This window comes from Artemia sp. Qi Xiang Cuo, chromosome 16 (assembly GCF_049724085.1).
Source record: "Artemia sp. Qi Xiang Cuo chromosome 16, ASM4972408v1, whole genome shotgun sequence".
Taxonomy (NCBI): Eukaryota; Metazoa; Arthropoda; class Branchiopoda; order Anostraca; family Artemiidae; genus Artemia; species Artemia sp. Qi Xiang Cuo.
In genome coordinates this window covers 20,267,604-20,291,482 of record NC_142809.1, presented here as the reverse complement: position 1 = coordinate 20,291,482, position 23,879 = coordinate 20,267,604, and the positions used below count along the sequence as shown (strand labels likewise).

Below are 23,879 nucleotides of genomic sequence, written 5' to 3'. Positions count from 1 at the left end.
ACAACCTAAAATGTGGTATAGTGTGTGGATTGATTCCGGCCGTCCTAAACAAGGTGTTGTAAACAGTGTTTGATTGTATACAAAGCGGCAGTTCTCCAAATGTCTCGCCTTGCATCGCTATCGTGTGATTGATGAAAATAGTGAGTCGCTACGAGTCCATCCAAATAAAATTTGGAAGTTCATCAAAAAGAATCGATCTGCTAAAGCGCCTAGTAACGAATCCGCCCCTAGTGAAAGTGAAAGGAATAGTTATTTCACGAGCAAGTTTGCTGCACCTGATCCTGAATTGGAGTGCAAGTTTGAGAGAGATCTTGATCTCTGTTTAGAATCTTTGGAACCGGATCTTGGCCACTCAGTGAGTGTGTCGGATGTTCGTTCGGCTATCCTTAAACTAATAAAGAAGTACTCTAAAGGAGTAGATAATATCTGTGGTATGCATCTGATTCTCGGTAGTGAACTGTTAGAAGTACATCTAGCACTTATGTTCCAAATGATTTTTAGTTGTGGTCTAGTGCCAGATATTTTTTGTACCGGTGTAATCACCCCTGTCATCAAGAAAGGTAAAGACCCATCTGAATGTTTTTCTTACCCCCCGATAACCGTTGCTCCCGTTTTTTTAAATTGATGGAGTTATTAGTTATTGAAGAGATAAAGTATGTTTGTAGTACGCCAGACTTGCAGTTCGGTTTCCAGAGAAATATTAGCCGCGAGCACGTGAAAAGCCTCTTGTCTAGTGTTTTGCTGGATGCAGATGCTAAAGGTGAAACCGTGGTACTTGCAGGCCACGACGTTCGCGGGGCTTTTGATTCGGGTATCCATGCACAGCTGCTTGTCTCTGCGTTTAAGAGAGGTCTTGACAGATCTATAATTGCTACTTATAGGAACATGTATTTTAAGTTGAAGGTTAGAGTAAGGGTACTAAAAAACCAGATCCTGACTGTATCCGATTTCCTCATACAAGTACGAAAAGGTGTTCGCCAAGGGGCTTCATAATCACCTTCTCTTTATAATAACAGCATCATCGAGGCTCAGAAGACGGTGAATACGTGCTTTATTTTTCGTGGAATTGATTTGTCTGTTGTTAATTATGCCGATGACATCTTAAATCTGAGTAGATCCGTCAATGGCATAGAAAGTAATTTCAGAGTTTTGTCTAATGAATATGCTAACATAGGCCTAGAATTCAACTCCAGCAAAAGTGAGGTTGTCATTTTCAATTGCTGTAAGAAAGAATTGATGCCTTCCATATTTGCGCCATGTAGTAATACTGTTACTGCAGCAGCATCAATGACTTACCTTGGTTTGCCATTTGTGTCTAATGTTAAAGCTGTCTGGTCCTGTCCAATAAATGATTTCAAACAGAAAATCCAAAAAGCGTATGGGATGATTTTATCACGCGAACGCCTATATAACCGCCGCATTCTAGCATGGATCTTCAATTCCTTTGCCACCTCTCATATCTTAGCTTTGTCATCTTTCTGGTCTTTGTTCACTGTTGATGATAAAAAAACAATCTGTACAGTGTTTTATAAGTTTGCAAAATATCTGCTTAGCCTTCCCCCCTGGCAAAGAAACTGCCAGATTTCAGCATGTTACAGACTCGATGACCCCTTTGTTGTGATCGTGACCAGGAGGGAAAAGTTCCTGAAATCTTTAGACCCAACGCATAGTATGTTTGAAGCTATAGTTAGTACTGTGTAATGGTTGTCTTTTTATGTAAATAGTTTTGCCATTGGTTTTTGAAGTATTAATTTAAGTTGCTCGTTTGTTTGATGTGTTGTTGTTTTCTTTTCATTTTCTCTCTACTCCATTTTTACTTTTTTTATATTGTTAAAGATGGGTAATAAAAATCATTCATTCATTCAATAAACTTTTACTTATAAGACAAACAGAAATAGTAGGTACCATTCCTGAATCAGTGTCAGATGGCAATTTTTTCACTAGGTAGTTTTTTTATAAATACATTTTTTAAGTTTTGGTTACTATGGGCTGTGGTTTGCTCTTTATGAGATTGCAGCTACCGCTGCAACCATGATCAAACTTACAAATGGTAGAATTGATAAACATCATGTAGATATGAGCAATAGCTTTCAAATGAGCCATTAAACATAACTCTTAAAAGTTCTGGTAGCCCACTAGCCCCAGCTTTTCCACTTGAGAAATGGCACCAAAAGTTCTGTTTTTAGTGCCATTTGTAACTTGCTGATAGTGGAATTGATATGAAGGAAGAAGATATGAGCAATATCTATTATATGAGCTACAAAAAATCTGTCTATGATGCTCTGGTAGCCTACTAGTGCCACCCCTTAAGAAATTACATAAAAAGTGCCATTTTAGTGCCATATAGCACTTCCACATGGTGGAATTTTACAAAAAGCACGTAGATATAAGACATAGCTTTTGAATGAGCCATTAAACATCTCTCTATGATGTTCTGGTAGTCCGCTAGGCCTGCTGAAAAGGAAAAAAAAACGGGAGACAGATCAGTGCTACCCATGCAAAAAAGTGATTTTCCTTGTTGTTGAAAAAGGGGGACTATAATTTCCCTGTACAAGGTTTTCGACTATGCTGATACCAATGGTGCACTTTTCATTTTGATCTGACACCATTTTCGAAGGGTTCCAGACTTTTTCTGAAATCATCATAAATTTCTTTTTGCAATTAACTTTTACTTTTAAGACAAACCAAAATAATAGTTACCATTCCTGAGTCAGTATCAGATGGCAATTTTTTTCACTAAGCAGTTTTTTTTTCAAAACAGGTTTTTTAACTTTTGGTTACTATGGGCTGTGGTTTGCTACCAATACCTGCAATACTGATATGCCCAATACCATGTACAGCCATTCCCCAGGGTTTACGGAGGTCCATATCATCATCAAAACCATATTTATTGGACCTTTGAACTATGTAAACAAAATAGCTATCTCGAGATTTTTATAGGGCGACTTTGGGGGGAGAAGACCTACAGAGAGGGGGGGCTAGTTGCCCTCCAATCTTTTTGGTCACTTAAAACAGGCACTAGCAAATTTAATTTCTGTTCAAATGAGCCATTAAACATCTCCCTATGATGTTCTGGTCACCCACTAGGCCTGTTAAAAAGTGAAAAGTGCAAAAAAAAACCTTGCAAAAAAGTGATTTTCCTTATTGTTCAAGGAGGGGGCTGCAATTTCGCTGTAAAAGGTTTTTGACCATGCTGATTTCAATGGTATACTTTTCATTTTGATCTGACACCATTTCGAGGGGTTTGAGACTTTTTTTCAAAATCACCATAAATTCCTTTTTGCAATAAACTTTTACTTTTAAAAAACAGACCAAAATAACAGTTACCATTCCTGAATCAATGTCAGATGACAATTTCTTTTTCACTAGGCAGTTTTTTTTTCAAAACGCGTTTTTTACTTTTGGTTACTATGGGCTGTGGTTTGCTCTTTACTAGGTTGCAGCTACCACTGCAGCTATGATCCTATCACCTTCAAGTGTTATGTAAATGCAGTAAACTAAATTGATGGATTTGAATTTATTTTGTAGCAATATATTTAACTGTTTCTGAAGGAATTTACTTTATGATGTTACAATATTCCTCTATTATTCTTTACTATCTTTACATAATTTGGACTGGTGCCACATTATACTTTCTACTATTTTTTTTTTTGTCAGGTGAAAGTGCAAGCTCATTTCCCCAATTGAATAATTCTCTGTTAAAAAATACATATTTCAAGGACCCTTCTTCAGAAAGTGAAAGGTCTGATGAAATCTTGAATAACATTGCACTGTCTTCCTGTACTTATTATGATGTTGATGAATATGTTACAAAATTGCACCATCACTGTCCACTAAGGAATCCTTCAATGTATTTTGTCTGAACATTCAGGGACTGAAATCTAAATGGGATGGTCTACCTATTTTATTGGGTGATTCCCAGCAGTACCTTTACCATGTATTTGGACTGTCTGAGACATGGTTGAGTGATGTGGAGGATTACTCCCTACCAGAATACAAAGCAATAAATGTACCTAGGAAGGTTACAAAATGTTCTGGTGGTATTACCATGTTTGCGCAAAATCATCTGAAATACATGAGAAGACCAGACCTTGAGTCTGTTTTTTGCAAGTTACAAATAATTGTGCCATTTACTCTGTTGCTGTTGAATTATTAGACGTTGGTATAGAATGTAAGTTTGTTTTATAAATCCCCTCTTTACCCTTCAGATCTTTTCTCTTCATGCCTTGGCCATTTTCTCACTCAGCTTGATATAGATCCCACTAAATAAATATGTCTTTTGGATGATTTTAATATTAACTTGCTCCAGCTTGGAGGAGATGAGGGAGTAGATTTGTTTTTTGAGAGTCTAACACCTAATGGTCTACTTTCCTCCATATTATTCTCAACTCAGTGTGATAAAGCTAGAAATTCTGCAACTTTAATTGATAATATTTTTTATTCTACTCATTTTCAAAATTATGTTGTTGCTGGCATACTTGTTTCTGATCTTTCTGACCATTTTCCACTTTTTCTGTCTCTTCCTGATATGAGAGGGCCTGTTTCTCCTAGTAATATAATGGTACTAAAAACTCTATTACACCTGCCCAAGCTTATTCTAAAACTAATATTTCTATTTACAAAAGAGAGCTTTCCATGTGTGATTGGGGTGGTATTTTTGAGGCAAAGGATGTGGATTGGGTGGCTGTAGGATTTGCATTTTTGTTTAATTATTTGGTGAACTACAGGGCCCTAGCTGACAACAGGGCTTGTACAGTGCACAATAAATAAAGCACAAATATATAAGCAGGCTTTAGGGAGTGATGATCTATCTAATATTGAGTGTTTTAAGCATTATAAGAATCACCTCACTACTCTCATTTGTGCATTGAAGAAATAGTCTTTTCTTTCCAGGATTGATGAATGTTGTGGAAACCTTAAAAAATTTTGGTCTGTCATCAACAAGGCTATCAACCAAAGTCAGAAAGGAGCAAAACTCTCATGTTCCTTCCATTTTGGCCAGTCCAAATTCTTAACAGAAGAAGCTGTTAATAGATTCAATAAGTTCTTCAGTTGATTCACCATCTGTAGTGGAATCTTTATTCATAATTCCTTGTTCTCTAGAAGAAGTTAATAGAGTAATTTCTAGTTTTAATATTTCCAGGAGTGGGGAGACAAGTGGGTTGTGTAGCTTTGTTGTTAAAAAAGCTTCTTCAACAATATCTCTGCCACTGCCACACATTTTGACTTATCATTCTTTTCTGGTTGTGCTCCAGAAGGTTATAAAATTGCAAGAGTTATGCCTCTCTACAAGAAGGATGACCCATCTAAGATATCAAATTATAGGCCTATTTTCTCAAAAATTCTTGACAAGTTGATGTACAGCAGACTTGTATGCTTTTTTCAGGCAGTTACATGTGATGGCAGCCCTGTATTAACTGAATCTCAGTTTGGCTTCAGAGCTGGATTCTCTATCGAGTCAATGCTAACTGATGCAGCTGAGTTCATAAGATGGAACCTAGAAGGTAATAAGTATTTTTTTGGACTTTTCCAAAGCCTTTGACATGGTCAAACATCCACTGTTGTTGTTGAAATTAGAAAGGTATGGAATAAAAGGCATATTGCTCCAGTGGTTTGAATCATAATTTTCAGATTGTTTTCAGTATGTAGAGACTAAAGGGATCAAATCACACAAAGTGCCTGTAGTGTAATATTCTTACCTTTCTGTTCTAGGTGACCTGGGTTTCTATTTCAAATAAATAAACATCGAGACTTTCTACATGGTGTCAGATCCTCTAAAAAAAAAAACATGGAAACCAACGTCCCGTACCCTGCAATGGATTGGACAAGTGATAACCTTAAAGAGGCGTGGACAAGATTTAACAACCATGCAAAACTGATGTTCCAAGGACCTCTTAGCGGAAAGACAGAAAAAGTGCAATGCGCCTTCCTGCTGATCTGGCTTGGAGATAAAGGGCGGGACGTTTTTAGTTCCTTTATAATTACAGCTGATGAACAGGAAAAAATTCAACCGTACATGGACAAGTTCAGTGAATATTTCCTCCCTCAGTGCAATACAGTTTTTCAAAGATATCTCTTTCATAAACGTGATCAACGAGATGGTGAACCAGTGGATCAATACATAATTGATCTGAATCTTTTGGCTCGTGAATGTGCATATTCCACAACAGCCATGAGAGATGAAATGGTAAGAGACCAACTTGTATGTGGCATCTCTTCAGCAAAAGTCAGAGAGAAACTCCTCCAAGCAGGTTCCAATCTAACTCTGTCACAAGCAATTACTATAGTGCGAACACATATAGAAACCCAGGTGCAGCTCAGGACAATGTCTCAGCCTGATACTTGTGGCAGCCAAGCTTATCAAGAAACATGCATAAGGCATGAAGTGGATGTTGTCAGGAGGGCAAAGAAATCAAACCATGCCCCATCTGTAAGACAATGCTATTTCTGTGGAGGGGATTATTCACCTTCCCACAAATGCCCCGCAAAAGGAAAAATATGCAGTAACTGTGAAAAACCAAACCATTTTGCAAAGGTTTGCAAAAGCAGCAAAAAGGTGGTGAACGTAATAAATCAACGACATCAAACAAACGAGCATCAGCCAGACAGCAATGATGAGCTCTTCATAGACACCATAAACATGAACAAAGGGGATGATCAGCCCTATGTGAAGATCCTAATCAACGAACACATCAATATCACTTTCAAAATTGACACGGGAGCACAGGCCAACATCATACCTTAAGCATTTTTAAGACATTTTAACCAAGTCCTAAAGTCAATAAGAAACTATAAATTCTTACTAAATTTGGAGGACAAAATATCCCAACGCTTGGAATTTGCAGCTTTAACTGCGCATATACCAACGGATGCACTGAGACACCGCCCTTCTTCATAGTGAAAGACGCCCCCGTCCCAATCTTAGGCTTCAAAACCAGCAAGAAACTAAAATTAATTAAGCTGATACTTACTGTGACAAAACCAAACCCATTCATCGAGGACTTCAAAGACGTATTTCAAGGTATAGGACAGCTCGAAGGTGAGTGTCACATAACACTCAAAGAAGGAACCGAACCTAAGGCTGTACCAGCCAGACGCATCCCAATATCTCTCCAAAACAGGTTCAAGAAGGAACTAGACAGGATGGAGGCACTTGGAGTCTTCAAAAAGGTTACTTACCCCACAGATTGGGTAAATGCTGCAGTTGTGGTCGAAAAGCCTGACAAAAGCCTCCGGGTCTACATTGACCCAGAAGACCTGAACAAGGCCATCAAAAGACCCCACCACCCAATGCCCACATTTGACGAAGCAATACTAAAACACTCTGGTGCTAAATTTTTCACCAAGCTGGACGCCCGTCACGGATATTGGTCTCTCATCCTTGACAACGAATCATCTCATCTAACAACATTTAACACTCCATACGGCCGATACATGTTCAAACGCATGCCGTTTGGGTTTATTTCAGCGCAGGATGAATTTCAACACCGTATGGAAGAGGCATTTGAAGGCATTAAAGGTTTTTCCGTCATAGTCGATGACATCATTATATTTGGGGAAAACATAGAGGAGCACGATGCAAATGTTCACAGTGCACTAATCAGAGCATGTAAAAGGAATGTGAAATTCAACCTAAAGAAATGTGTGTTTGGGTGTAACAGCACACCATACTTTGGACACAATATCAAAAGGTGGTATCCACCCAGACCCACGAAAGGTCCGTGCACTGAAAGAAATGAGAACCCCATCAACCAAGGATGAACTGCAGACCATACTGGGAATGATGAACTACCTAGCAAGGTACATTCCCAATCTAGCATCACTAAATCAGCCCCTACATAGCCTAGTAAATCAGAGACAGCTCAAGTCGGAGCCAAAAAACAATATAGCATTGAACAACATCAAAGAATCCATTTGCAGCTCATTGACATTTTTCGATCCAAAAGCAGGGAACATCAAACTACAAGTTGACACTTCAAAGTTTGGCCTAGGAGCCACCCTTATTCAAAATGGGAAGTCAATCTCCTTTGCATCACGCTGTTTGAACAGCACCAAACAGAATTACTTACAGATAGAAAATGAACCATGTGCTATTCTCTTCGGCTGCATACACTACCACCAATACCTCTATGGCCAGAAGTTCATAATCATATCGGATCACAAGCCTCTCCAAGTGATCCTGAATCGTCCAATATCAAAGTTGTCACCGAGACTCCAGCGGACGCTACTGAGAATCCAACCATACGACTTCACCATAACATTCCGCCCAGGCAAAGAGATTCCAGTTGCCGATGCCCTGTCACGCATGCATCTCCCTGAAGAGGATGGAGAGATGCAAAAGGAGATCGAATCATATGTGCATTCTATTATGTCAATCCAACCAATCAGCAATGACAGACTTAAAAAGCTCAAACAAGAGACAACAGCTGACACTCAATTGGTTGAGCTGGCTAAGACAATCAAAAGTGGTTGGCCAGCATCCAGAAGAAACCTCCCAGCAATTCTCACCCCAGTCTGGAATGTCCGGCATGACCTAACGGTCATAGACCAAATTATACTAAAAGGAGATCGCCTGGTCATACCCAAAATCTCCCGCAAAGATATCCTCAACTGCTTACACGCATCACATCTGGGTATCGAAAAAACGAAACAGCGTGCTCGCTCAGTCATTTTTTGGCCAAGGATGACAAAAGATATTGAGGAACATATCAAACACTGCTATGCATGCACCAGACTCCAAAACTCTAACCAGAAAGAGCCCTGGAGGCCACATGACATCCCTGACTTACCACGGAAAAAAATCGGTTGGAACCTCTTTTACAAAAACAGAGAATGCTTCATCATTACAGTCAACTATTACAGTCGATTTTTCGAAGTTGCTAGATTGGAAGGCAGTACAAATGCTAACCAAATAAAACCGTACCTGAAAAATCATTTTGCTCGGTATGGAAATACTCGTTTACTCATTACTGACAATAGCCCACAAATTACATCATCCGTCTTCCAAAAATGCATATCGGATTGGGAAATATCCCACACCACATCTTCACCACATTTCCACCAATCAAACAGATTGACAGAAAGGTCTGTACACACGGCCAAAGATATCCTGAGTAAAACTGATATTGCTGGAAATGATTTTGAGTTGGCGTTGCTAGAGTACAGGAACACCCCAGTTGATTGTCTGGCCTCCTCATCACAATTGCTAATGAGCAGAAATCTCAGATCAATAATCCCATGCACCAAAGAATTGCTTGCACCAAAGACCATTAACCACAGACAATTTTGACAGAATCGAATGAAGCAACAGTCACGCCAGAGCAAGTACCATGATTGACAGTCAGAGCAACTGAAACCCCTACACATTGGACAACCTGTACAGGCCCAAATCCACAGCAAACTCTGGCAGGCGGACATTGTCACAAGAGCAGATGTAAATCCTAGATCCTACATAGTTAAGAAAAACGACGGAGCAACCTACAGAAGGACCAGGCGCCACATAAAGACAGTCTGTCAGCAACCTCAGTCATCAGACGCCACCACAACTGAAGAGATTCCCCATACAGATACTCCAACCACACCACTGATTCTATCAGAAACAATGCCTACCCTCGTCCCTAGAACACCAGATGAAAACCGTCTGAAACCCTTCACTCGCGTTCATAGCCCAACATTTAACAGGCCCATACCTGTACCAAGCACCAGTCACGTGACCCATACAGAACTCCATGATACCCCCTACATAACCCGTACCGGATGCGCTGTGAATCCAGTCCAGAGGCTTAACCTGTGAAATGGTAATCCGTGAATTAAAGGAATACCACCACCACCCTGTTTCAAAAATGAAGTGAACATTGTAAAAAAAAAAAAAAAAAAAAAAAAAAAAAAAAAAAAGGGAGCGGGTCTAGCGCCTCCTCATAAAGAAATACAGTAACGTATTATAGCAGTGTGTTTAGCATTTAAAATTGGAATTTGTTTATTATGTTTTGTACCAGCTCGCTAGTTTGGAAAGGAGGAAGGATGTAATATTCTTACCTTTCTGTTCTAGGTGACCTGGGTTTCTATTTCAAATAAATAAACATCAAGACTTTTTACAGTAGAAAGTGGAGTTCCCTAGGGGTTGATTCTGGGTCTTCTACCATTTCTTCTCTTCATCAACAACCTTGTAGAAACTGGTATGTTGGAGAGAGTGCAATTCATGATCTTTGCTGATGACACAAACATTTTTGTTTTTGTTGAAAATGAGGTAAGTTTAACATCATTAGCACAGAGCATTATCCCTAAAGTTAGCTCATGTTATCCCTAACATGCCTTGCAAACAAAATTGTTGTTAATATGTCTAAGAGGGGTACAGTAATGTTTATGGCATTTCACTGCTCCCTGGTTGATTTTCCTTGTTTATTGAATTTGTATTTTGGTAATGTCTTTATTCAACAAACTCAGGTAATTAAAATTTTGGGTGTACTTTAGGACACTAGCTTTTCTTATATGCCTCATCTCTCCTATCTCCAGGGTATTCTTTCTCTGCAGGTTGGTGTCCTCAACAGAGTTTGATCCTTTCTTCCCACTGAGGTAATAGTCTCACTGCATTGTGCATTTTTCAATTCATGACTTTCTTATTGCTGTTCTGTTTAGGGTGTGGCATGTTCTTCTCTATTAACTCCCATAAGATGCCTCCAGAATGAAGCTATATTTGGCCTTCCCCTAAGGTACCCCTCTTTTTGTTTGTATAATGATACTGGTATTAAAAAATCTGATTCCCTGGTAAAAAGAAATGTCTCCTTCTAGCTTATAAATTTTCATATTGTTCCCTTTCTACAAGCCTGTGTAGGTTTTTTTCAAAAAAGCTTCTTCTTTGAATCTTTCCCTATCCCTTCATAAGTCCCATCTATTCATTGAACTTCCACTCTTTTGAACTAATTTTTCCAAGTTTATCTAATTACTAAGCCATGGAATTTTCTTTCCCCTGATATTTCATATGAGAAGTTTTTCCTATATTATTTAAATCTGCTTGTAGTTTCTAAACTGGACAAAAATTTCATATTTTGATGTTTGCCTATATGTTTATTTTTCTTTGTAAATTTTTGCTACTTTATTGTTATGTATTGATGTATAGATCTATTCTATATTTGGTGTTATTTTTCTGCATTTGTAATGTTGCTGTATTAATTAAGTCCCCTACAAGCTCAGCTTTGGGGGCTGTAAAATCAGCTATATTCAGGGGCCTCCCAAAGGGGAGGGCAACTTTGTTGGAATTTGGTAAAATTTTTGCCAAAGGCAAAAATTTTGACAGAAATTTTGCATAATCAGCCAAAAGTTAGCAAACTTCTTGATTTATGCAGAAAATTTGGCATAAATCAGGTAGCAATTTGGTAAAATTTATGAAGATTGCTGCCCAATAAAATAAGCCTCAGGATGCTCCTGGCTGTATTTGTTCTCTTTTTTTGCTTTAGAGCTTGTGTTTTTTTGTTGTATTAGAGTTAGATTTTATAGTATTAAATAAATGAATTTGAATTGAGTTAATTAGATATTTCTATTAATCAGAATATCATGTTTTCTTCCATTGTTATCCACTTTTTTAATCAGTTCAAATAATTTTCTATCTGAATTTTGTTGTAATTAACTTAGGGGAAAACTAAAATCTATCAAGTTGTTACTGCAGAAACTTGTTTAAACAAATAACCTATGATCAAGGCCATATTCAGTATTTTTTTTTTTGGGGGGGGGGACAAAAAACTTCAAAAATAAATATCAAAATTTTGTTTAATGTGTTTTTGTTAAGTTTTTACAAGTCAGAAAAAAAATTGGGAGAAGGAGGGGGGTCAAACCTCCTATCCCCCTGGATACAGCCTTACCTACAATGTATCATGAGACTCAATTAATGGACATTTATATCATGCTAGCCTATTAGGGCTAGTGTCTACATTTGGGACCATTAGGGGGTATTTGGGGTATTGTCAGAAAAGCCATCATGAGGCTATTTGGAAATATTGTTTTGAATGTGTAAGTAGACACACTACTTACAATTGTTCTGAATATTTCCTTCCAAAGTGGCCATATGGTAGGCTAGACTAGCCTAGGCCCACTTTATATTATTTTTTGGTAAATTTTTGGCAGTTCAAATTACTGACTTACAAATAAAGTAAACATACAACTCAATGCCTTTTTTATGCTCTTTCCAAATATAACAATCATTTTTGATGGAAATGAGTTTTATCCCCACCCCTATATATACCAATTCAGGGTATATACTTGCACAATAGGGGGGGGGTGTTCTGATGCAAATGACAGGTAATCTTAAACTTTACCACTACCCCTCCCTCCCCCCTAATGTGCAAATATATACTCTGAATTGGTACATATAGGGATGGGGGTAAAATTCATTTCCAACAAAAATGTTTTAGAACCACTAATATCCCCCTTTACCATCCTTTATATGAGATTATTTGAAAAAAACTACGTTTTCTAAAGAGTTAAAGAGGCTGAGTTACAAGGTCGAACCTTAAAACGTACAGGGATTGGGAGGCACAGTTGGGGGGGTGCCGCCCCCCAAACCCCCCACTTTCGCATTTTTAAACAAAAAAAAAAAGTTTTTTAAACTGAAAGTAAGGAGCAACATTAAATCTTAAAACGAACAAAAATTATTCCATATATGAAAGAGGCTGTGCCCTCCTCAACACCTCGCTCTTTACGCTAAAGTTTGACTTTCTCACAACTCTTTTTTTTAAACAATAAAAACTTTAGCGTACAGAGCGCGGCGTTGAGGAGGGCACAGCCTCTTTCATATACGGAATAATTTCTGTTCATTTAAGATTTAATGTCGCTCCTTACTTTCAGTTTAAAAAACTTTTTTTTTTATTTAAAGGGTGCGAAAGCGGGGGTTTCGGGGGCGGCAGCCCCCCAACTGTGCCTCCCAATCCCTGTACATTTTAAGGTTTGACCTTGTAACTCAGCCTCTTTAACTCTTTATAAAACGTAGTTTTTTTCAAATAATTTCTGCACGTTTTTGTACAGTTTATTACTTATTATTGCTTGACTAACTGTTAACTGATCATGTCAGGAGTTAAAGTTGGGGGGCTGCCGCCCCCCAAACCCCCCGCTCTTGAACATTCTTGTGTTAAGGCTTTTAATTCCTGAATACTCAAATCACTTCGTACAGGGTGCCTCCTAATCCCTGTACGTTTTAAGGTTCGAACTTGTGACTCAGGCTCTTTAACATCCCCCCAACTGTGCCTCCTAATCCCTGTACGTTTTAAGGGTCGACCTCTTCTTCTTCTTCTTCTATTTAACAGCAGGCGGGCTTTTCAGTAACACTATTTAGCCCTTTTCCTTTTGCTTCACTCTGTGGGCTACAGAGCTACTGGCTTGATTGCCTCATATTTATTAGATATATTCAGATATCTTTCAGCAGATCTTTCGACTCTAGGAGTTCAAATATAAGATGATAGATGTCGATTTCTATACTCTGTGTGCAGGTATAGTTGGCTAGGCTCTTGGCTGATAGTGGGATTTTGTGGTGTTTGAAGTATTTTAACAGTTTAGAAAGCAGGTATGTTGTGCAGACGTCAGCATATTACATTCAAATAGGCAATGGTCAATTGTTTCATTATTCATATACAATGCCTGCAAAAGGGGACAGGGAATTGAACCACTTGAATTAAGCTTATGAGAATGCAGAAATTTAGTCCATTTGTTCAGAACGAATTCTATGATAAATTTTAGAAGATGCTTATTGGGAAGGGGAAAGGATAGGATTAATCTATTAAAATTAATATCTGATAGCTCCATCGGTAAATATCTCTAATGGGATTGGTCTCCCACTTGCGTCAATATTTATAGCATTTTTGCTATTTCATCAACCTGATGATTACCACTTATGCCAGGTGGCTAGAATGTACTGAAAGTAAGTGTTTATACCACTTGACAAGGTTATCAATAATACTGAGACAATGATAAGTGTCAATGTCCAACTTATATTGAGGAGCTGAGGCCAGCAACTCAAGGCTTGATAAAGAGTCGGAATAGATGATAATATTATTCAAATTTTCAATCAAAGATTGGTTTGCTTAAGTGTTCTAATGCCAGATATGGCATTTAACTCACAGACATTATAGATAAATTATTAAATAATCTCTCGCCCATTGCAATTTTCAGGTGAGGAAGGAAAACACCACTTGCAACCTTCTCATTCATTTTTTACCCATCAACAAACATTTGGAAGTGATTTTTATAGGTAATTGTATTAAGTTCAGCAAATTTTTTCTGAACAAAAGCAATGGGGGTTAAATCTTTATTCCATTTTGAAAATCCAGTATTTATTATGGGAAATGACCACTTCCATGGAGGGGATTGGGGGAAAGTAGGTGCAATAGACTTTGCTGGTACAGGGAACTTCTTTTGAATATTGGCATACTCATCTGCAATACCTCTATACATGGCTGGATTTCTTAACCAATTATGTAATGTGTGTGAGCTATTTGATTCAATTTTTGTAAGATGTTTTATCAAGAGAATACTACGTCTATCCCTTATTGTTGTTAATCCACTCTCCATAAGCAGAAACTTGGTGCTTGTGGGTTTCCTAAGACCAAATATGAGACGTATTATATCATTTTGTGTTGTTTCAATTTTTTGCATCTGGGTCTTTGCACATGCACCATATACAATGAGCCCATAATCAATATGGGGTCTTATATGTGATTTATAAAACTGGAGTAAGGTTTTCTCCTTACAACCCCAGGGTGTGGAAAGAAGTCTTTTTAGTATATTTGCTTTTCTATAACATTTTTTTATTGTGTTTGAAATGTGGAGGTGGAAATTAAGTTTTTGGTCAAGCATGAGACCTAGGTAATTAATATTATTATCTTCTGGAATAGTTGTTTTATTTAGAATTAGTTTTGCATTAACATGGTTTTGCTTCCTGTGAAATTGGATTATTTTTGACTTGGTGGGTGCAATGGGTAAATCTGAATGTTGAGAGAATTTTTCAAACTGGAAAAGTGACTTTTGCAGATTTGACTGTGCTATCTGAAAGGTGTTGCCAGATGACCATAGCACCAGATCATCAGCATATTGTAGATTCGTGTGGGGTAGGTTCATGTCCCAGAGATATAGGGCAAATAGGAGGCAACTGAGGACTGCTCCCTGAGGTAGGCCTTTGGATATTGTCTTTTGGGGTGAAGAGGCTGAACCAACACAAACAATGAAACTTCGCACTTCTATGAAGGATTTAATAAAGGATACTAGCTTGGGAGGTACTCCAAGGTTTTCAAGTTTATTTAAAAGGATTTGGTGGTTCAAATTGTCATATGCTCCTTCAAAATCAAGGAAAGCTGCCACTAGGATATTATTTTTTGAGAAAGATTCATTTATTGCATTTGTTAGCAAAATGAAAGCATCTGTTGAGGAGTGGTATTTCCTGAATCCAGTTTGAGTGTGTGGGATCATGTTATTTTTCTCAACAAACCAGAGGAGTCTGTGATAAATCATTTTCTCCATTATTTTCCCCATCACAGGTGTAATCATTATGGGTCTATAAGACTCAGGGTTATCTTTTGGTTTATTTTTCTTTAGGATTGGTAGGAGGGACGAACATTTCCATATATTGGGGAACCTAGAGGATGCCCAAGCGTGATTATAAAAATTTAGCAGTTCTTGTTTGTATGAAGGTGTGAGATTCTTTATCCATGTAGGGTGTATATTGTCATAGCTGCTGCTAGTTTTGGACCTAATATGATGTATTGCATTATTCAATTCCTGGATTGAAAATGGATTAGTTATGTACTCGGATCCTGGGCATGGTTGGTAACTAGGGTTCATAGGAATTGTGGACAGATTGCTTTGATTGTTTGATGTTAGCTTATTAACAAAAAGAGTTGCAAATAGGTTAGCCTTTTCAATATCATTGTCATAATGGGTATTATTATGTATAAGCTCATACAGGAGTGGGTTGGGAGAAGTCTTTTTCCCACATATGTGGCTTATGACTTTATGTATAATTGGCTCATGCGTTTCTCTGGAGAGATTATTTGCAAAATTATTCCAGTATTTATATTTAGCATCTATTATAGTCCTTTTTAGATTAGATTCTGCTTGTAATTTTTTTTAAATATATAGTAGGTGTTGGTTTTTTTATGAATTCTGTCCTAGCTGCCTTTTTTATCTTCCATTTATTTAGGCACTCATTTGTCCACCATGCTTTAGGAATTTGTTTAGGGAATGTTTTCTTAGGTGTTGTCCTGGGGATAGCATGATTAGCTGTATTTATTAGTAAAGATGTCAATGCTTCAGCATGTGTGTCAACTGTTGTGTAGGAAATGCATGAACTTTGGGTGAAACTTGTAATTTCATCATTTAGCTTATTTTGGAAAATAGACCAATTTGCTTTAGCGTTGATATATTTGGAGGTATGAGATGAAGTTTCAGCAGGTTTATTTAGGGAGCAAACTATAGCAAAGTGGTCTGTACAAAGACTATCAATTTTATTTATGTAAATTTTGTTCAAAAAAATTAAAGACACAATTTGTAGGTCAATTGTGGAGAATTTGGCACTTTTGGGGTTAAAATATGTATTTAGGTTTGGAGGGGTAGCAACAGCTAATTCATTATTATTTGAAGTCATATGCTCAATAAATTTACCAGCTTTATTTGCTGGTTTATTCCCCCACAAAAGGCTGTGGGCATTGAAATCACCATAAATAATGATGTTTTTTAACATATTAGAATTATTTATATAATTAAAGAAATCCTTGGCATCTGAATTTTGGCCATTAGGGTTATGTAGGTTTTTAAATTATTCAGCCAAACACTTATACCAATTACATCAACATCATTTTCAAAATCTGGAAAATTGATGCCACAAAATTTTATATTATTATTAACTAATAAAGCTACACCACCTCCTTTTCTCTCTGAAGATCTATCCTTTCTCAGGATAGTGTATCCCAGAGACTTAATTTGTTGATTTTGGGTTAAATGAGTTTCCTGGAGGCAAGCAATATTAATGGAATTATTATTCATAAATGATATTAGTTCATTTAGCTTATTTTCTGTGAGTGATCTTACATTCCATTGGAGTATTGATAAATGTTGTGTTGTTGATTTATTCTTCATATGACTGTGTATCAATGTTCAGCTTTGTTAAAAGTAAAGCAAGATCTTTTTTTGCTTGAATGAGCATATCATCTGGGATGTAGATTTTTGCCAATTCTGCAATAATTTTTATTTTCTGTAGTTGATGTATGTTCATGGCCTGAACTGCATTACAGTTTATAATGTATAAGCATATATTTGGGGATTGCATTTTTGGTAGTGCATCCTGTTTGTTGGTTAAAGGATTGATTCCTGGTAGTGTTTCTGGTTTGTTTCTTCTTGGGAGGAAGGGCCAGGCTGGCCTCATCTCACCGGAAAACGAGACTTGCTGGCTTGGTGATTCCTTCTGATAGGGATTTGAGCTAGGGAGTTTAGAAGATGGTGTTTTATATGGGGTGCTTGATGCATTGGGGGCATTTGATTTGGGGGTTTTGGTTGGTCTCATTACAGGCTTTATTTGGTATTGTTGGGCTGCATTTGCTTCCATTGCTGCAAAGGGGTATGGGATGGCCTTTTCTGTTGATATTTGGAGTTTTAGAGTTCTTTTCTTGTATGCAGGGCATAATGATTTATTTGTAGATTCATGTGGGCCTTTGCAATTGATGCTTGTAGGCTGAGTGTTGTTGCAAGTTGTCAGCTCTTTAGGATGTAAATATTTACAATTACTACACTCTTGGAGAATTTCATTGCATTTGTTTGTCGTGTGTCCCAGTTTGAAACACTTCTGACACTGAATAGGCTTAGGTTTGTATTCCTTGTGTGGTTTGATTTGCCCAAATAGGAATAATTTTTCTGGGATATCAATTTTATCCTTTAGTGTGAATAAGAAGGATCTACTAGTTTTTAGGCCAGTAGAATTAGGTTTTCCAAGTTGGGTAACATCCTCAACTGGGATTGTGTTTCCAGCCCTATCTGAGAGGCCTTCTTTTAACTCCTGAGTAGATATCTCTGGGGGAACATTGTAAACTACAATTTTTGTTGGTGATTGTTTTGGGTTCCAATTAGAAGCAATAATTGGGATATTCAGAAGGGATTTAAGGTTAATTATTGTATCTGCTGATTTCTGATCTTCTACAGCTATAAGCAGAGATCCATCACGGTTAATGTTACGAGAGAACATTGATTTTAGCAATTTAAAAATTGCAACTCTTATTGCAGTGATCATTTTTATTTCAAAGGGGGTGGTGGGAGTAATTTTAAGGTAAATTTGTAAGTTTTTGGAGGGAGGATCTTGGGCAGGGAGAGGGGAAATGCTTTTAATTGGGGAGATTTTTTTCCTTTTTTTAGAGCTTCTAGAGAGGACCTCTTGAAACCCATTATCATCATTTATGGTTGCATTAGGACCTACAGTTATCATTGTCCTATTCTCCGAATCGGAGCCATCATTAGAACTTTCAGATAATGTGCTTGACCAGCGATGTTGGGTATCTTTCACTATGGAATTTGATTTGGGATATGGGGGGACGTTTTTTTTTTGATGAATTATGAACATTTCCTATTGGAAAAAGCTTTAAACACAAATATAAAACTAAAATAAGAAGGGAAAATAGATGATATCATTTACCATTTAACTCTTTAGAAAACGTAATTTTTTTTAACACTTACCATTTAACTCTTTAGAAAACGTAATTTTTTTCAAATAATTTAAAAAAGAAACTGAGTTTCTTTTTTAAAGTTTAAATTCAGTATATAAAAAATTTGCTCGGACGGTGAATCGAACCCGGGTTTTCTGCCTGACAGTCTGGAGTAGCAACCGCTGGACTAAAGAGACACAATTGTAATTGTTTATTAGTAAATGGAATCTATTTTCGATGCAAGCAAATTCCTACAAAACTTGATATTTGGTTTTTGGAAAACAGGGAAGGAGTGATCAGATTGAGCTGAAATTTCAAGGATAAGCTCCCAGGCCCCAGGAAAGCTTATCCTCTAAATTTCAGCCTGATCAGACAATGTTAAACGGGGTTGTGGTGGGAAAAATTAACATGGGCTATTATAGGAAAACGAGGTTTTTCGTAAATGTAAATTTAGGGGATAATTTTTTCGGTCTGAAAATATCAAAAGTCCCTAACAGGTCAAATTCTGCTTTGAATGAGTCCTCATTCACCCGGATCAGTTGCCAACTGTGGCCTGTAGGCATGGATAAGAAAAAAAAGAAATGATGATGAATTTTTAAGTGGCTATATTTGGTTTTTTGAAAACAGGGAAGGAGTGATTGGATTGAGCTGAAATTTCGAGGATAACCTCTAAATTTCAGCCCAATTGGACAACGTTAAAGGGGGGCTGTGGTGGGAGGGTCGAAACTTCCAGCCCAGTTTACCCCATGAAGATAAAGTTGGAGGAGGATGAAATTTTGCAAGTTTCTTAGTTTGAGCTTGGGCTACAAAATGCAATTACCACAGTCTCTCTGCGACCTCTAGGACCTGAAATTGCTTAACATTGTGGTGGGTTGCCTCTTTATAGAGGCACAAGTGTGCCTCCTTGATAAGAAAAAATATGACCAAAATTTCACTAGAATTATTTCCCTTTCTATTAGTTTGCTATTTGAGATACATTAAATGGTAAATTTTTTACCAAATCATATTATTGACTTACAAATAAAGTGAATATACCACTCAATGTCTTTTTTATGCTCTTTCCAAATATAATAATCATTTTGAAAATGAATTTTACCCCCACCCCTATATATACCAATTGGTAAAATTCTACTTTAGTTACTTTTGACTATCTTGGAAAGGGGTTAGGTTAAGAAAATGAAACTTTCAGGGATGGGTCTACAGGCTAAAGTATGTCCTGGGAAGATATTTTGAAGTACTCACCTCCACTCCTTCTCCCTCTAGAGGGTCCTGACCTTTGATGACCTTTAAAAATCTATGTGTTATAGAAGTGAAACCTTGCAAAATAGATCTTCTGCTTAAATGAAGTACAACAAAATGGTTTTCAGCTTCACAACTTTGCTCAATCTCAATTTATAAGGTTTTAAAGATATGCAAATACATTTCCTAAATTTTGAAAATAAACTATTTATATGTCTTAAAATTCTGCTCAAATAACTGAAATTGCATTTTCAGAGCTAAAGCCAGAGAAAAAGAAACTGATAACTGAAAATTAAGGTAAAATGTTGTTTTGTCAAAATTTCAATGGGTATAGACCTGTCATGTAGGCAAATTTCATGACCCTCTAGAGGGAGAAGGAGTGGAGGTAGGTACTTCAAAATACCTTCCCGGGACATACTTTAGCCTGTAGACCCATCCCTGAAAGTCTCATTGTCCTAACCTAACCCCTTCCCAAGATAGCCAAAAGTAGCTAAAGTAGAATTTTACCCAGGGTATATATTTTCACATTAGGGGGTTGGGGGTAAATTTTAAACTTACCTCCCATTTACATCAGAAATAAAATTTACTGCAAATATAGAGGCTACCCTGAATTGGTATATATAGGGGTGGGGGTAAAATTCATTTCAGACAAAAATGATTATCAGATTTGGAAAGAGCATAAAAAAGGCATCAAGTGGTATGTTTACTTTATTCATAAGTCAATAACATGATTTGGTAAAAATTTACCCATTAAACAACCCAGCCTAGGCTAAAGTCATCATAAAGGTGACTTTATGATGACTTGAATTGAATTGAATTGAATTTATCAAGTATTTTGGGCAATCGGTTGCATCAAGACTGGGCTGGGTAATTGTAGACAGAGAAGGTTATTATCTGTCTAGCATGATATTTTATCTTGATACTAAGTGTAGTTGGATATTATTTTTACATTCTATAGAATGTAATTTTTTAAAGAATATCCATTGGGCACCTTCCCTTAAACAACCCAGCCTAGGCTAAAGTCATCATAAAGGTGGCAATTTATCCCCAGGTTGGGCTTTAACTTTGTTGTCTATATTTACTTCTGAAACTAGAAATCTCTAAATAGTGTCTTATTGTTAATTCCAAAATTCTTGTACCCCAAAAATGAAGCTTAGGCTTACATGTAAATTCCACCTTGTTACCTTACAATTAATAAATAAGTAACACTAGTACCACACCCAGCTTACCTAGTGCACCAGATGCTCCACCATACAAAGAACTTGGAAAAGACTGCGAAGGAGAAGGTGAGCCCATAAATTAGCAATCTTTTGTTTGTTTCAAATAATTTTTGATATTTTGACCTTTTTATGCATCTTCTTCCTTTAATTTAGTTCTGAAGCTCACATGATACATGAATACATCGGCCGCAATATCGCAACATAGTCGCATAGTCGAAACTATGAAATGCACAAAGTTTGTACTGCTCACGTTTTAATTTCAGACAGAAAAGAAGAGGAAAAACTTTTATACAGCAAACAAAGTCAGGTCAGAAAATATTAAGACTTTGTAATATCTTATATAAATAATTTTAATATCTTCGACATTGCACCCCCCCTATCGTAGTCTAAAGTAGTGTAATTCACTTAATTAACTCAAGTTTGCGTTAATTAAACTTGCTCCGCTCCTAACGCAAGTTTATCGGATCAACCTTTTATTGCGCCCTCCCCTCCTAAATTTTTTTTATCGATCACCCTATTTTGCCCCCCTCCCCCTAAAAAAAAATCCTGGATCCGCCCCTGTTGCAGAGGCGAAGTAAAATATATAGTAGAGTAAATATACAGTTTATATAGCCATTTTCTATTGTATATTCTGTGGTTCCAGAAATAATGTAACTTGCCCTAGTTTTAGAGTATATTTAATGATCACCTTTATTCTTAATTAAGAGGAAGATAACAATCAACAATTTGCAACCCAAAAGCCCTGAGTAATGTCAACACGCTCTACTGAAATTAAATCACTATCAAGCAGGGTCATCTGGAATTTAGAATTTAACATTACTCACTTTTTTGATGGTGATCAAACTTAATCACTTAAATGAAACTTTTTTGAAACTTAAATCAGTTTCTGATTGGATTTTAAGGATGAACAACATCGACACATGCAGAGAGAATTTTTCCGATTAACGAACATAAGATTGTCAGCATATACGAAAAAAGAAACTACCCAAAAGCCCCAAAAATATGAGGACAAGAACCCTTTAGGTACATTATAGCAATATGAAAAGACATTATGTGTGTTCAAGGTTGTCGAAACGCCATATAAGTGATATCTTAGGAACACTCTATGTTGAAACTTTCAGGGCATGTTGAGGCGGGTTATCGATTAACATTTTGTCTAGGCTCAAGGTTGTAACCTGATAGGCTTCATAATTCCTTAAGCCATATATATGTTCAAAAAGTAAAGACTTTCAATCTATTGTATAAATAATATTCCCTGTACCCATCCTTCCGAAAATCTATAGTGCAACTGTTATTAAAATTTGCTGCAAAATTTCGGCAAAAATATGAATAGCAAGCCGAAATCCTGATTCTTAAAGAAAAAAATCAAAAATATTCTTGTATTAACCAATAGAAAAACCCATGTCAGTTCAAAACGAACATAAATTAGTTAAAAAAAGGATTTCCACGAAGAACTTTTTAAGGAAAAGTAAGGAGTTATGTTAAGCCTAAAACAAGCATAAATCACCACGTCACCTCAGAGCAAAATTGTCCTACTGCATCAAGAATTTTTTTAGATATTCCACACCATCTGGCGTATGTTTTTATGCGCTTTTATATGGTCTAAAGGGCGTTGCTGTACGTGCCATAGTTTTCCCGCTACGAAGTGTGCAGTTTTGTTCTACGGTAGCAAATTCATTGATCATTGCAGCTTAGTGACAAAACGAACAGCAACAGCAACCTTATAAGAAAATCGAAATATATTTTCTTGTGATTATTATCTCTTCTAATCAGCAGTTGTACCAAACCAATTCTGCTCAAGTCATCCTCAGGGCTATACTGTGGTGTTTATCCTCCCCATAGTATAGTGCAGACGGTTTGATATCATCTATTTTCCCTTCTTGTTTTTAGTTTTATTTTTGTGTTTTAAAGTTTTTTCCAATAGGCAATGCTTAGAAGTGCTCCAAAAAAAAAGTCCCCCTAGATCCCAAATCAAATTCCAGTGAAAGTGTCATAGTGAAAGATATCCATCCTGGCTGGTCAAGCACCCTATCTCAAAGTTCTAATGATAGCTCCAATTTGGAGAATAGGACAATGATAAGTGTAGGGGCTAATGTAACCATAAACGATGATAATGGGTTTCAAGAGGTCCTCTCTAGAAGTTCTAAAAAAAAGGAAAAAAATCTCCCCAATTAAAAGCATTTCCCCTCTCCCTGCCCAAGATCCTCCCTCCAGAAACTTAGGAATTTACCTTAAAATTACTCCCACTACCCCCTTTGAAATAAAAATGATCACTGCAATAAGAGTTGCAATTTTAAATTGCTAAAATCAATGTTCTCTCTTAACATTAAACGTGATGGATCTCTGCTAATAGCTGTAGAAGATCAGAAATCAGCAGATACAATAATTAACCAAAAATCCCTTCTGAATACCCCAATTATTGCATCTAATTGGAACCCAAAACAATCACAAACAAAAATAGTAGTTTATAATATTCCCCCAGAGATATCTACTCAGGAGTTAAAAGAAGGCCTCTCAGATAGGGCTGGAAACACAATCCCAGTTGAGGATGTTACCCAACTAGGAAAATCTAACTCAAATGGCCTAAAAAATAGTAGATCCTTCTTATTCACACTAAAGGATAAAATTGATATCCCAGAAAAATTATTCCTATTTGGGCAAATCAAACCACACAAGGAATACAAACCTAAGCCTATTCAGTGTCAAAAGTGTTTAAAACTGGGACACACGACAAACAAATTCAATGAAATTCTCC

The 23,879-nt window shown here is 36.9% G+C and overlaps 1 protein-coding gene across 1 annotated transcript in view; it reads right to left on the bottom strand.

The window, feature by feature from the left end:
• Positions 1-21,253, bottom strand: part of Rga (CCR4-NOT transcription complex subunit regena) — a 77,033-nt gene extending 55,780 nt beyond the window's left edge. Inside the window, exon 1 of the mRNA XM_089102820.1 lies at positions 21,134-21,253. Within this exon, the coding sequence (XP_088958946.1) occupies positions 21,134-21,200 (67 nt within the window). The 5' untranslated portion in view covers positions 21,201-21,253. The remainder of the gene's footprint in view (positions 1-21,133) is intronic.
• Between the last annotated feature and the right edge of the window lie 2,626 nt (positions 21,254-23,879).